This window comes from Clupea harengus, chromosome 9 (assembly GCF_900700415.2).
Source record: "Clupea harengus chromosome 9, Ch_v2.0.2, whole genome shotgun sequence".
Lineage (NCBI taxonomy): Eukaryota > Metazoa > Chordata > Actinopteri > Clupeiformes > Clupeidae > Clupea > Clupea harengus.
The window spans coordinates 11,725,628-11,741,675 of NC_045160.1; the positions used below are offsets into that span (position 1 = coordinate 11,725,628).

At 41.7% G+C, this 16,048-nt stretch overlaps 1 protein-coding gene across 1 annotated transcript; it reads left to right on the forward strand.

Moving 5' to 3' along the window:
* The first annotated feature begins 7,009 nt into the window (after positions 1 to 7,009).
* On the forward strand, positions 7,010 to 15,147 carry galnt17 (polypeptide N-acetylgalactosaminyltransferase 17). The gene is made up of 12 exons (XM_012836190.3): positions 7,010 to 7,829; positions 8,124 to 8,403; positions 8,542 to 8,725; positions 9,307 to 9,473; positions 11,018 to 11,192; positions 11,443 to 11,640; positions 12,049 to 12,166; positions 12,379 to 12,564; positions 12,662 to 12,799; positions 12,958 to 13,053; positions 13,499 to 13,660; positions 14,084 to 15,147. Exons 1-12 carry the CDS (start codon positions 7,827 to 7,829, stop codon positions 14,216 to 14,218), a joined length of 1,842 nt encoding a protein of 613 aa, XP_012691644.1. The 5' UTR covers positions 7,010 to 7,826; the 3' UTR covers positions 14,219 to 15,147.
* The last annotated feature ends 901 nt before the right edge of the window (positions 15,148 to 16,048 follow it).

A 16,048-nucleotide genomic window follows, 5' to 3' on the forward strand; every position in this document is an offset into this window, starting at 1 on the left:
ATAGTATAATACTATACTATTCATTTTTCCAGTGTTACACCTGCAAAGCAGACCTCTTTCCAAACAACGATTTCTCTATTAATTGGCTTTCGGAGCACTCAATAGGCCATGACTTTAATTATTGCCAGCTACGACTTGGACTGACAGCCTGTATTGATTGACCTGTTTTTCCCTTTGATTATCTTCACGAAACCCCACAGCAAAACCATATCTTATTCAAGCTACATTAATTGTCTCTGAAAAGCATTATGCCAAGGATGGCCCCCTTCACAGCGTTAGACGAGAGTAACGATACATTTGTAGAGGTTATGGGTAAAGGGCCATTCACCGTAGGCTGCAGTTATATTTTCTGCTTATTACTATGTGTATTTAGAATAGGATCAAAAGCTCACAGTAGGACTATCAGAAGGATTTTATGATATATATAAATATATGATATGATATATAATAACTGAATACATAACTGATCTACATCAGTGTCCATATAGAAAATGAAAATAACAGTCTATATAATTAATGGAAGCAATACATTCATAATAAATGGAAATAATGTGTGGAGTTCAATAATAGTCTGTCAGGTCCATGTAACATTCATGTACCATCAGCATGTACAGTACATACTGTAACTGATGCAACATCTCAATATTTATAGCTCTGTTATCTAGGGTGACTCATGTGTTTTCAGAAGCTTTCTCATGCATTTCCGTCTCCCCTTTTTATCAAAAGTGCTTTGTTGTCTATATTTTCTCCAGTTCCCTGCCCATTATTGTACATCCTGTTTAATCAGCAATTAGAAAATGCATGCCATTAGGAAGCCCTTGATTAGAATATTTGGTTTCCCCTGACTCAAAATACTCACTGGCAGCTTTACTCTATCTTGAAAATGCTCAGCGAGATTAGAGTCTGGAAGTATTCTCAAAATAGAAGAAAGCTGGTTAGACCAGAAATCAATGATGAATGTGCTTCCACTATTTCTCAAAAGGAATGCCATGTGACTCATGTTGTTTTAGGAGCAGGATTCAAGCTAAAGCTGCCCTTTCTTAACCATTATATGATTTGCAGTTGCCCCAGGAATACTATACAGCTATAGTATAGTATACACTATACAGCATTGTATACAGCACTGTTTGCTGTTGCCCCAGGAACACTACACTCAAACAGCAAATAAATGAGTTACTTCATGAGAATGTCAAGTCACAGAATCCCATGCAGTTCTGGCGCACCGAGAGAACAGCGTGGTTTGTCATGGGAGATGGCTACAATTCAAATTTTTTGAGCAATGCAGCTTTCTGATTGGTTTAGGCACCTCAATTCAATGCTAAAGAATGATATCACCCAACTATCATATAGATGAAGAAAAATAGATTTTGACACTGAATTTACAAATGATTGACTAGTTGAATCCAGTCATTGAAATCCAATGTAATTTTCTCAAAGATCCCATAGTGGTCCAGTGCAGGTTCTGTCAGTCTCTTCCAGTGTAAGTCTGCATTGTGCTTTTTGCTATCAGCCCTTGAGCTCCTTTGCCTAAGGTGAAGCACTGCATCCCAGTACTCATAGCTCATCCCATACATATTTAAAACAAGGGGTTGTGAACAGTTGTGGGGTGTCCCCTTCTACTAATTAGTCTCTAATTAGCCTCACTAATATCACAATGCTGGTGTCAAATACTATCACTTATGACTGTGTTAGCATTCCCAAAGGAGCACTCTCTGCCACCCAAACATCACATTTCTGGGACAGGAGCTAGACTGTGACCAATCATGCATATTTTACAGGCCAAAGGATAACTGCACTGCGCAAATGCCTGACATTTGCCTGGATCAAACAGACTGTTTGTCCATATGGCCTTATGAAGCTCTCTGGCCAAAACATCTCCTCACTTACTTTTCAGCACTAAATGTAATATTCTGGTGGTCATATCTTTATAGTTTTTTATGGTTTATCACTGCGAGACAGTGGAGGTCTAGCACTTCTTCAAACTTGTCTGTCTTTGTCGGGTGGCGTTTTCTCTGAGTCTATACGTTTAGGTCATGCTTCTCAGTACAGTGGTGGTGCCCATGACAGCTTATAGGGGGAGGGGGGGGGGGGGGGGGGGGGGGGGGGGGCGTTTTAATGACATCAATTGTAATAATATAGTAATGTTTTATTGTAAAGGTAAAATGAGAAATATCAGTGAAGCATATATTGAATGAGTAAATGCTTATGACTTTGTACATGTCCCTACATGGTTACCCTCTTTCAGTTTTAGATCATTGTGATTCTTCTATGTTCGGATGTTTTCAGTGTTGTAGCGAAGAGAGGGAGACTGTCACCCCACATGGCCTATGGACCTAAACCCAGGACTATGAGGTACCAAACCTGCACCCTGACTGCAATGCCAAAGAGCCAGGCTCGTTCATATGGTATGGCAGTCAGAGACCATACCCATCCGTAGTGACGGCACTCTACCCTTCTCTCAGGAAGTTCACCCATGCGCTTCACGCACACAGGTATCCCTCACGCATCCTCAACCTGTACTTCTCCCATCCCAGGGTGCCCCACACACTAGTGCCTCACCCATCTCTGGGTTCCCTCACACAGGGGTCATCCTAACCTGGTGGTCCCTCATATGGTTCACATACTGTGCCCGCCTCCGATGGCCTCACAGCAAGCCATCCCACTTCTGACACCATATGTAGCGAAGGGAGAGAGCAGTCACCCCACCTGGCCTTGGACCCAGGACTTTGGGGTACCAAAGAGTGGGGCCGTCAGGGTGCAAGTCTGGTACCCCATAGTTCTGTCCCCATAGTCCCTCCCTTTGCTACACATGTGTTTAATTTGTTATGTATCCAATATGCTTACTTCTTAAAGTGTTCAAGTATTATGTAGTATTACTTTTAATACAGTATTCCTAATGGATATGTACTGGTCCTCTGAATGAAGGTGTTGCAGTAAATTATGACTAACTGCCATTTATCTATCGTGATGGGAAACACCTACATTTAATCCAATCCTAAATTGAATTATCTCTGAATGACAAATTCTATGTTGTCTAAGAGAAGATAGGTCTCATCAGGTTTGTTTTCTCCTCTAGCTTTGGAGAATTATTTGTTTCATGTTCGTGTTTTATTCTGTCTGGAGGAGTAAGATGAAGTCTCAAGTAGGTAAGATGAAACAAGAAGTCATGTTTATGCTCAGTCCTATAAATGATACAAGGGTTTCCTAGCTTAATTGCGTTTGCCCTTGGTCTCTTGTTCTGAGGTACCTCACCTCTGCGATTGGGAAGATTATTTCACCCTTACAGTCTTTTATTCATCTTGTACTGTTATTCTTACATTCTTTAAATTTCCTAGACTATTTGGTTTTCTTAAAGTATGTAATGCTAATGGGTTGATTGCTTTATGTGGACATTTTAATAAACATATTTTTGAACCGGTGGATTATAGATGGTCTTGTAAATTGATGCATCAGGCTCTCCTTAGACCTTGGATGCTGTGAGCTGTATGCGTCTGGATCTGGGAATTCAGCTCTACAAGATTCCTCCCCCATCTTCATATATTAGTTAGCTTCACATTTAATCATCTCGTCTCCCTAACATTCAGTTTACACTGGGGGAACTTTAAAGTCACACAATATCCTGACTGACCTCAAGATGAGCACGTCACAATGGTTCATTGGACTTTGATGTTCCATGGCACATGTTGCATTACCAACTCCACATGTAGATGTTACAGCTCACAATGTTGCTACCAGTGCCCTTGCAGGTGAGTCAGAGAGTGCACCCACAGGAGCCCGGTGAGTATCTTGAAGAGCTTAAACCGAGGTCAATAACTGAATGGCACTGGCGGTCTTTTGCTTTGAGGGCATGATTGCATGTGCTCCATTGCTGTACTGTGCTGTGTGAACTGACTGAAAGGGAATGTGACTATTCACTATTCACTATGTGAATGTGAATGTGAATGTGAATGTGAATGTGAATGTGACTATTCACAAGACTATTCACCAATGGAAGGAAATGTGATGCAACATCAGCTGCTCCCTAACGGCCCTCAGGGCTTGACGAGAGGCATCATTCAAATTAACGACATGAATGTGATGACACAGAATCAGCACTAGGAGGGTGGGGCCTCCACTACCGCTGTGTCTGTTGGCCTATACAGGCACGCTTGCTTGCTAGGGATGGAATCCCTCACAGCTGTTTGGGAACCTCATTTCCTTCCCTCAGGGACAGCACCCACATGACCCAACCATATGTTATTTGCACTGACATTATTTGCAGCCATGTGTGTCGCAATAGTATATGAAATTATGCTAATTCAGTTTCCTACTGCACATATGGATTTATCGGGTCACCTTCACTGTCAAATAGCTGCAGAGGAACAGATTAAATTAGAGATTTGCCTCATATCTACATACAGTATACTCCCTTTTCACAAGCTCGGAATGAACTAAAATGCCTTGAACTGTTAAAATGTAATTTTGCCAAAAGTGTCAGAAAATCACAGAGGGTGAAATAGCCATTAAAAGGACCATTAGTGTCCATTAAACCAAACATCAAATTCCTCTGCCCACTGGTGTCGAGGTCCTCTGTCTCAGATCAAGCTCTAGCAAACTCATTCATTCATTTTTAGCCTAAAAGAAAAATCCACCAATTTGTTTCAGTCCTCTACACATCAGAGAAGATTAGTAAGGCTTCCTTGTTGCTCTTGTCTATGGCTTGATGATGCTGTGCTGAAGCTCCTCAATATTACCAATAGCATTCTCAAATTGTTCCCTTCTCACTCTTTCATTGCGCTCACTCTCTCTCTCTCTTTCTCTCTCTCTCTCTCTCTCTCTCTCTCTCTCTTTCTCTCCCTTGAGCAACTACACAGATCAGAACTGATGTGTCTCTGTAAGATGCTCTCCAACTGGGCACTTCAATTCCTCCGAGCAATCTGGGCGACCTATTTCTTAGTAGACCCCTGCATTTTAATGGCACAAGATTAGAGAGGGCATAGTAAAAAAAAAACATTCAACCATCAACAAAAAGAACGCATGAAAAGCGGTGCCTTGCAGTAAACACCTCAAAAGAACTGTAATGGACTGTATCAATCACTGCATAGCTATCAGCTATTCACCCTGTTCAGGAAAAATGTCCCAGAACATGAATATTTTATCATTTCTATTCAACATTTGTCAACATTGCACATTTTATTCTTAATATGGGAATATCACCCATTTTCACTTATTTGTTGTGGAATTATGTCAGACTTATGTTGGCCTACAGGTATCACTTTCCGGGGATATTCCAACTCCAACTCAGGCAGTTCAAATGTAAATGTAAATACTTATTTGTCAGTATCACTATGCTTTGCCTCTTGACTCAAAATCTGATTGTAAATACTTATCTATACTTCAAATTGTTTCCCTACAAGTGGTTCTGTAGGGAAACAATTTGAAGTATAGATACGTATTTACAATCTATACATTTTAACCAAATTTAAACCAATCACCGACAATTTATTAGTAGGATGAACCCCTTGAGATGAACAATCTAGTTTTCAGGGGGTCCTTAACACAAATATACGGGAAATGCAATACATAAAACAAATCAGCACGAATACCCTCACACATACACAAACCTAGCCACTCTAACACCCACTAATTCCCCTATGATGCCAAAATACATAGTCAGTGTATACCCATACAAAGCTTAATGCTACATTAACATCCACCTACACATTACAAAATAATTTAATTCCAGTGTCTCAAGTGTAATTAGAAGCAGTAAAAAAAGTGTTGAAAAGTGATGAAAGACCTCAGTGAACTGGGAAGGTTATTCGTGTCTGATGGAGTTTTAAATTTAAAGGATTTTAAAGGATGCTCAGTATGTCTTACAGTATATGATGACCTATATGGAATTAGAAATAGTTTTAAGTAAGAATGATAGTTAAAGAAAAAACATTGAAACATAAATTGCAGCCAATTAAACCATCTTCTAGATTTAGGTGTTAACCAGTTTAGGGACTATGATGGGTTCTAAATGGATCTGCATAATCTAGTATTGGTTATATCAACTGTTGAATCATTCTTTTCCTGACCTGTAGGCCTACGTTGAAACAGTTAATGGAACAATATAATGTTCTCAGGCTGCAATTTATTTTCTTTTTGACTGAATGAATATGGGCCTCAAAAGAAAGTTGGGAATCAAGCCAGAGTCCCAAGTACATTCCTAATGGATGTGTACTGGGCCTCTGAATGAAGGTTTGTCGCATTCCAAGAGCAGAATACATCTCAAACATCTCCAATTCGAAATCAAGCTAGTGCTAGCACATGTTAGCGGCCAGACTGTTCAATATGTCAAAACTGTTCAAAAAATCAATATGCTAAGTCTATTTATAGATTAACGTCATATTTGTCTACTTATAAGAGCACTGTTTATCACATATCACTCCTTATGTACTTTCAGATTTTAATCTTCAGGAAAAATAACAATATCTGTTAAAAGTAGCCTTCTGCAAAAATCATCTATGCACCAGACAACCTGTTTGAAGGGAAGAATAGCCAGGCAGTGATCACTTATTTAGCATTCTATTTCGTATTTTATTAATTACTGGCATTTATCTCTGGAGTGAACTAATTTGGTTTGATCGTGCGGAGGAACATTTGGTTTGTTGGGGGGAGCTGCAGCCTTAAATTCTGTCTAGTTTCCTAAAACAAAGAAACGGGTCATCTTCTTTGGGCACCCTTAAATAAACATCTAGGAAGTTAGTGAAAAGCTTGACAGATGAAATCCAGTCATTTCACCCAATTCAACAAAAAAGTGAGTAAATAAACTGGTTCCTGGAAAAGGGAAGTATCAGCTGTCTCGAGTTGCAGATGATGGCCTCGTATGATGATCACTTCTAAAGTCTAGTGTGAGTGTGTGTGTGCGTGTATTACAAGGTTATGGAAACACTACTGTTCCAGATCATTCACTATCCAATGAAAGACGAGTGCCTGACTAAAAACAATAAGACTTGTCGACAAATCACATATTTTAAAACGGGTGACACTGTGTAGTAAAGTAGCCTATCTAAAAACAAACGGTATTTTCTGTGGATGGTAGTTGAATGGCTTGAGGCTATGGTTAGAGTAGAAATATGGAAGTGCCTCTTCCAGGTAACATCCATTCCACGTTTTACTTCAGCCAGCCTTTCGACGAAGTATCCTAAGCAAGTGTGCGCATTCAGCCAGGATGAGACGGAACAGCGGCACACATATCAGAGACGAAACAGGGATTGGGAAAGAATCGTTAAAGAGAACGCATTGATCTGAAAATTGGCTGGCGAGGGAAGCCATTACCATTTACATTTCAATATTACATTTGCCATGACAACATCTGAGAGGATGCTGCGTCTGCACACCGACACAATTTTAGCAGAGGGTTCTTAGGAACCTCCATGCGCAAGAAGCATAGGGTATTCCATGCGATTATTACCGTTATTCAGTTGCTTAATTTATCCAGGTTTAGACTACAGTTACTATGAATAATGATACCGGATTTTTATTTCTCTCGCTGTTGTGATATAAAGAATTTGCGGCATAAGATGCTAACGCGCAAGGTGCAGAATCTCATCATAAAGGTACAATCTGGGAGGCGTAGGGAGACAGACTTCAGAGTCTAAAATTTAAGATGTATACTCATGATGCAAAATTGGAGCGCAATGTTTCAATCGGAGGGAGTTCCTCTACACCAAACCATTGTCACAGTGTAAGCTTGAGTTTTGAATGAGACATTTGGAAACTGTATCTATACGGATGAAAGCTCACGAACCAGCTCGCATTCCAAGAGCAGAATACATCTCAAACATCCTCAATGCGAAATGGTAAGTGATCAAGCTAGTTCGATGATATTGACGTTTGTGGATTAGACATTGATACTTCCTTGTTCAGTTTGAGCAGCAAATGTCCAACGTGTAGTTCAGTGTGTTAAAAGGTGTGCTTAACAACAATTGATTCAGAAATGTAACCCGTTGTTTTCAGCTGCGCGTTAAATGGCTACTAGAAACAATTTGGCGCGATACATGGAAGTACCATGTATCATGTTAACCAGTATCATGTTAACTATGTCATGGAATACGTTTGAACTCATTGTTCAGTGAATGTCTTTTTTTATATAGATACGACTAATCGGCTTCAGGACTCCAACATCTTTAATGGCATTTATGACAAGAAGGTGGAAAGTTTTATTGGTCCTGAATTTGTTGGCAGTTGGTGGATTCATTACTTTTTGGGGCAAGTGTAATATACGTACGTCCAAAGGAATTGGTTTAGAGGCTTCGGCTGATGTGAGAAGACACACACGTTTGAACATCTCTGGCCAAGACACAAGCATCACTAACGAAATCCTGTTAAGGAGACTCGGGTCGCTGGAAGACGTGGTGTACAGGCAGCTGAACGGTACGTGAAGACAACAGACCAGTCAGCCGAAATTTGTCGAAGTGGATGATTTTTATCGTCTAACTATTTACTTGTACTATAGTACAGACAAATACTGAGTATGTTTACCAAGTGATTGTTACAAACTGTGCTCTACAGGCTTGTCCAAATCACTGGGGCTCGTTGAAGGCTTTGGAGGTCGTGGTAGAGGAGGTCTGCCAGCAACCTTAGCTCCAGCTGAGGAGAAAGAGGCCAAATACCTGAAGGAGAAATATGGCTACAATGCATATCTCAGTGACAAGATATCACTGGACAGATCCATCCCCGACTATCGACCGAGCAAGTGAGTGTAGCCAACCAACATGATTGAAAGCTCACTGGGACAGTTTTATGTTAAGGAAAAAAGATAGTCTAATGAGCGTACTAACAAGGTTGATGTACATCCTCCATCCCAGCATTTGACATCAGGCGTTTTTCTAAACAGTGAATGTAAAGCATTTCTCTGTTTTCGCTGACCAGTCCCTTTCTTAGTCCTGAGTCTATCTCTTCTCTTGTTCTGCGCTGTTTATGTTGGTGTCAGTTCCTGAAGGACCAGTAGATCAGCCAGCCTGGCTGAGTCGCTCTGCATCCCTCCACTTCCTTCCCCCCGTCATGCCAGCATTGCAAGTCAACAAAGACCACAATATATATAGGCTTCATATCGCTCCAAAAACACCATTCATGGAATACCACAGAGATGAGATTGAAATGTTAAAAATAGGAAAAAGACCCTTTCTTCTCCTCTCTAGTTCAGTCGTATGAGACAAAGTCTCAGGGGTTTCTGTATCCCCCTTTCCATGTACAGTGAAGCTAAGGAAATGATGTGTCATTAGAATGGGTGTTACCTTGGCTCATTGGAGAGTTTGTTTGCCATCTGCTTTGCAGGTGCAGAAAGGTCTACTACCCAAGAGACCTCCCGCAGATCTCCCTCATCTTCATCTTTGTGAATGAAGCGCTCTCTGTCATCCTGCGCTCTGTCCATTCAGCCGTCAATCACACACCGGCCCACCTCCTCAAGGAGATCATCCTGGTGGACGACAACAGCGATGAAGGTTGGTGGAAACTAGCAGACACCATGTCACGTGATATGGATTTGCAAACTTGGATGTTGTCACGTGCCCCATGAAAGTGAAATACATTTTGTTACATGAAATGGAATTTGGCGAAGAGTACAGCGGAGGGAAATGAATTTTTTATCAGTGGTTTTGTGATGCTTTTGTAGCTCCAGCAACTCGGCTAGTTTTGTCTGGGCTATTTATGATTCAGTATTACCATGGGAAGTCATTCCCAGTTGTGAGTGTTGTTGTTCAATAACCCAGAATGACAAAGAGAAAACAGAATTTTGTAGATTTATTAAGGAAAAACTGAAGTATCACATTGACTTTACTTAGTTTAAGCACCTTTGGCAGCGATTATTGCCTCAAGTCTTCTTGGGTATGACCTAACAAGCTTTGGACACCTGGATTTCTGCCATTCTTCTATGCAGATCCTCTCAAGCTCTGTCAGGTTGGATGGGGATTGTCAGTGGACAGCCATTTTCAGGTCTCTCCAGAGATGTCCGAATGGTTTTCAAGTCAGGGCTCTGGCTGGGCCACTCAAAGACATTCACAGTGTTGCCCCTAAGCCACTCCTGCATTGACCAGGCTGTGTGCTTAGGGTCAATGTCCTGTTAAAAGGTAAATGTTTGGCCCAGTCTGAGGTCCTGAGCGCTCTGGACCAGGTTTTCATTGAGGGTATCTCTGTACTTTGCTCCATTCAGCTTCCCCTCAACCCTGACCAGTCACCCAGTCCCTGCCGCTGAAATATACCCCCACAGCATTATGCTGCCACCACTATTCTTCACCATTGGGATGAAATTGGGCAGGTGATGAGCGGTGCCTTGTTTCCTCCAGACATGACGCTTATAATCAATCAGTTCAATCTTGGTTTCATCAGACCAGATAATCTTGATTATCACAGTCTGAGAGTCCTTTAGGTGCTTTTTTGCAAACTCCAAGCAGGTTTTCCTGTGTCTGTTACTGAGGAGAGGCTTCCGGCTGACCACTCTTCCATAAAGCCCAGATTGGTGGAATGTTGCAGTGATGGGAGGCACCTGAGCTAAATTTCAACTGTCATAGCAAAAGGTCTGAATACTTATGTCAATGTGATATTTCAGTTTTTCCTTTTAATCCTTTTGCTAAAATGTCTCAAATTCTGTTTTGGCTCTGTCATTATGGGGTATTGACTGTACATTGGATACGGGGAAAAAAATGAATGAAACGATTTTAACATAACAAAATATGAAACAAGTGAAGTGCTTACTTTCTGAATGCACTGTGTGCATAAGTGTGGCTGTCCCTCACACTATAGCTGACAGTACAGAGTGCTGGGGGGCATTTCTGAGAAGATTTTTTTTCTCTGGGAGGAAGCATTCATGTCTTTCGTCGAGATCAAAGGTGTGGCAGTTTACAGGGCAGGAAGCCTATTCTGCCTGATGTTGTTTAAACACTTGCAGTGCATTCATAATCAGCCCGAAAAGAATGGCATTCCGCTCTTTCCTCTGTTCACAAACACACACTCTTTGTGTATGTGGGTGTGTTTGTGTTGTGTTTCACAGAGCAATTGAAAGGGCCGCTGGAGGAGTATGTCAACAAGCGCTACCCGGGCCTCATCAAAATCGTGCGCAATCAGAAGAGAGAGGGACTCATCCGTGCACGCATCGAAGGCTGGAAAGTGGCCACTGGGGAAGTGACAGGCTTCTTTGATGCCCACGTCGAGTTCACTCCTTCCTGGTACGTCTTAGACAGCTCCGTTAAGGGTGATGGCATTTCACACGGATTTATAAGCAATCTAAACAGCCCCCCCCCCCTCCCACTGCACACAATTTCCCAGTGAACTGGGAGGCAAACTAAAAGCGTCTCCTCTTGTCTTTTTAATAAGTCTCTTATGAAAAACTCTAGAGGATTTACACTTCGCCACAGTCGCAATAGTGATGGCAAACCCCGAGCTTTAATGATCAAGCTTGTTTCATTGTTATTCCAGGGCTGAACCGATTCTGGCTAGAGTCAAGGAGGACCACACGAGGATCCTCCTGCCCTCCATAGACAACATCAAGTATGAGACCTTTGAGCTGGAGCGCTATGAGAACTCTGGCCACGGCTACAACTGGGAACTGTGGTGCATGTACATCAGTCCTCCGAAGCAGTGGTGGGATGAGGGTGACACCTCAGCGCCCATCAGGTTTGCCGCCAGTACTATCACAACTATGTCTGTGAGACTCAAGTATTAGTGACAGCCCCCAGGATAAGTGGGGCGGTTTTCCTGGTTTTGGCCCTCGGTACAGAACCAAGTTAAATAGAGCCTCCCTCTGGAACACATTTTATGTATGACAGTTCTTAACTTCACAAGAAGAGCTGTCCCTAAGATTTGGTTCCCCACAGGAATTGGATAATAAACCTGAAGTGACATTGCCTAGAAACCCTTTTTTTCCGACAGGATAATGGCTAAATATTAAATCAAGATTAGTATGTATTTTAAAATGTAGGGTATGTCCATGATCTATAATATGGGTTTTTAGAAAGGTCACATATTACTTTTAATTAACACTCGCTGGCCCTGAAGTCAAAGTCATAACACTCTGTTGTCTAGGACTCCTGCAATGATCGGGTGCTCTTTCGTCGTGAACCGCGACTACTTTGGAGAGCTGGGTTTGCTGGACTCTGGCATGGATGTCTATGGAGGAGAGAATATTGAGCTTGGAATCAGGGTTAGTGTGTCACCCATTTCTGCCCCTCAAAAAATAGAACAATGTCCACAGCCGTAAAAAGAATGTAGCCTCAATTTTGGTATAGCACCCAGGAATTTCACGAGGAGAGTGATGATGCTTTGTGTGATATGGTGTGTGTGTGTGTGTGTGTGTGTGTGTGTGTGTGTGTGTGTGTGTGTGTGTGTGTGTTTCCATGCTTCCATGTGTCACAGGTTTGGCTGTGTGGTGGCAGCATGGAGGTGCTGCCTTGTTCCAGGGTGGCCCACGTTGCCAGAACCAAAAAGCCGTACCACAGCAATATCGCTTTTCACACTCGCCGCAACGCACTGCGGGTCGCAGAGGTCTGGATGGACGAGTACAAATCTAACGTCTACTTGGCCTGGAACCTCCCCATGGAGGTGAGTGAGTCATGTGCTGATTGTACACTCTCCAACTGTCTGTCCTCCATCTGTTATTTCCTCCTGCTGAATAATGCTGGTTTGGCCTTCCCTACAGAATCATGGGATTGATTACGGTGATATATCCCAAAGAGTGGCACTAAGGAAAAGACTTCAGTGCAAAGATTTTGAGTGGTACCTGGACAACATCTACCCAGAGATGAGGAGGTACAACAGCACTCTGTTTTACGGAGAGGTGAGTCTTGAATTCAGAGCTTTATGGATGCACTATATTAGTCTGCGCTGAAATACAGGCTTCATATTCTTTGCTGAAGCTTCTAGCTTGCTTGTATTTTTCCTTATTTCTGAGATGAACAGTTTTCAACTGTGTTCTGTTGGCCTTATTTCTGACAGATACGCAACAGCGATGTGACAAATCTTTGTATGGATCAAGGTGAAAAGGAGAACCACACAGCTACACTGCATCCATGTCATGGGTGGGGGCCTCAGGTGAGTTAGTTAAGGTCTTTATATCAAAACATTGTTTAATATTCTTTCCAGTGCTGTTAGCTGCAATAATATATGTTGTACTATGCAGTTGTGTAATTGTGTGTTGTAATTGTAGTGACTGTGTAATTCCTATATATCAGTGAGAGATCCTCAAATGTTTGCTCATTACAATGCATAAATATAGCACCATTATCTCAAAAATATACAGTAACTATATTGATTTTATATATTTCTTACAGTAAACAGGTGTTTACATGTATTGACCACATTTCCACAGTTTTCCTTTGGGAATAAATTAAGTACTCTCTCTTTCTCTCTCTCTCTCTCTCTCTCTCTCTCTCTATCTATCTATCTATCTATCTATCTATCAATCATTATTTCATCTTACCTTGTGCACATAAACCCAACCACCTTCCCAACATCTCTTCCTTCATCACCATTGCAGCTGGGTCGCTACACTAAGGAGGGCTACCTGTTCATGGGTCCGCTGGGCAGCACTGGGGAAGACACACACTGCGTCATGGATGATCGAGTCAGCAGCTCTCCTCAGCTCATCAACTGTGAGAAAATCTCCAACGTAGAGCAAAAGACATGGAATTTTGCTCAGGTGAAGAATGACTCCGAATCCAGGCTAGGCACCAATGCTATTAAAGTCTACTTAAAAATAGTCAGATCAGATGATGCCAAAGGCATTTGAAATGGGCATGAATTTAAACATTCGCTAATGCACAAACTGGCATAACTTAATTGATTCTCTTGTGTGGAATGAATACATTAACCAGGGACAAATGATTAAGGTACATAAATTAACATTGACTTGTGCATGCACTAATGCACTAACTGAATTAATGTCCATGCACTATTTCACACGCTAGTTAATGACATGCTTCTTTCTTTGTTCCCCATGTTGAATGGATGAATAAGTGCATTAATGCATTCATGTGTGGCCTCGTTAAAGTCAGTTTGTGTACCCTTGCCATATCATGTCACCATAAAAGTCCGCTAAAAAAACAGGAATTGTTGTTTTCAGAATGAGGCGATCATTAACCGGGCCACGGGCCGTTGTCTGGAGGTGGTGCAGGCTAACGTGCTCTTCGGCTACATGCTGGTCCTGAGGTCCTGCACTGGCCAGAGGTGGACCATCAAAAACACAATGAAGCAGTGATCCACCACAGCCAACCTACTCCCTCACCAGGAGACGCTGGATAAGAGAGGACAAGCGGATAAGTGTGTCCAAAGTGCTGCTTTCAAGAAGAAATGGTTGTTATCTGCGGATGCAGCTCGATTAAGTACCAAAAAACAATGCTCACGCGCACTCAACTACTCTGAGTGCTGACAAACATGCCAACAGGCCCCCTCTAAAAAGGGATGGAAAACAACGACTAGAACCATGAACAGTGACTTGCTAAACCAAAACAAGACATGCTTGTGGTTATCAACTGAAAAAAATTCCCCTCAGGGATAAAATATTTGTTCACATTCATATCAGTGAATGACATTTATCTACAATACAACTCATTCTGCAAGTGTAGTGACCATGGTGTATTTCAGGCATCCATTTATTGTGTAAGTGAGATGACATATTGCCGTTGCTGGGAAGCATTAATCAGTGTGCTTGGAAAATAGTTTCTAGGGTCTTTTTGTTCTAAGTATTGCTTTGAAATATGGATTCATTGACTCCATTGTGATCAAAGTGCCCCCTTTTCTTTTGGTATGAAACGTGAATCATTTGAAGCATTCAATAGCACTACAGTAGCATGCGATGGTTATTTGCACATGGGGAGTTCTACGTGTATCAATAAAGTTTTTTATATATCCCAGAGAGAGACACTGTATCTTGGTGTCCTATAGGAACACAGAGCAAAAAATGAAAAAAAGACATTAAATATTCACATATTTATCACTAAATGGAAGGATTTATGGAGGGGGGCATTGTGGGACAATATTACATACGGTAAAGAGTACTGCAGATTTGTATTGTTTTAAATGAGATATGTATTGTAATATTCAACTGTTTCAGTGGTCATGGAATTTCCCATATCGTCTTCCATTTTGTAGTAGCATCTCTTGGTTTGAATAAAATTCTGAATTCTGTGGTAGTCTACCTATTATGATCCTGTATTGTGCCAGTTTCCAGCACTGACATAAGTAGCCTACATGTTTGACTTAGTGGAGGAGAGTTGGCCCTTTCTAATCAAGATAATGATAGACATATAGCACAATCGGTGTTGAGGGCTACAGAGGAACAGTGGAAGCTGCTGTACTTGGCTCCCGCCATACAACTATTTTTCCTTTCTTCCTGACTTTGAAGGGCATCAAGCGCGCATGCTGATACACTGTTTCATCAGTGCACCAACCCCACCGTGAGAGGCTCTGATGCTCTTGTGATTGACAAGCTCCTGTTACTCTCAATTCATTTCTGTGGAGATGAAACTGACTGCGAGACAGCTCCTGTCCTACTTAATTAACTCTGCCCGCTCACATTCTCTTTGAAGCAAGGGGTTAATACAAAAATGTGGCAAACTGGCGCCGCAACACTGTGGTTTGTACACAGTCCTGCTCATGGGCGGTAGGCTACTTTAATTTTAAAGTGTAAGTATATCCCCAGCACTGAGCCCAACTCAATCCACGGCATAATTTTGAAAAAGGCTAAAAAGTTGGCAAAGGGCTGGCCAACGCATTCCAAAAGTGGACCAGGGGCCGAGTGGGGATGATGAGGGGAGGCTTAACTCCTGTGAATGATGAGTCTCAATCAGCCAATGAAAATGAGACTCACACGAGGGGGCTGGGGAAGATGGGCGTGTTGAGCCATTTTCAAACCATAAAATGCAGAATTTTATAAAAACTGTAATTTTTGTCCATGTTAATGCCAGCATTGGTGTGTTTCATCACAGTACGGCCATATCATTTAGTATACAGCTCAAAAACACATTTAAGTGTATAGTACTTCTTTAACTACATGAGTAATCTTAGCGGATATGTGCGTTTAGGCCTC

What these genes read in the sequence shown, in the direction of transcription:
- galnt17 (XM_012836190.3), top strand. An exon ending in GGACGACAACAGCGATGAAG is followed by an intron (nt 9,474 to 11,017) that starts GTTGGTGGAAAC and finishes TGTGTTTCACAG; the next exon opens with AGCAATTGAAAGGGCCGCTG. An exon ending in CCTGGAACCTCCCCATGGAG is followed by an intron (nt 12,565 to 12,661) that starts GTGAGTGAGTCA and finishes CCTTCCCTACAG; the next exon opens with AATCATGGGATTGATTACGG.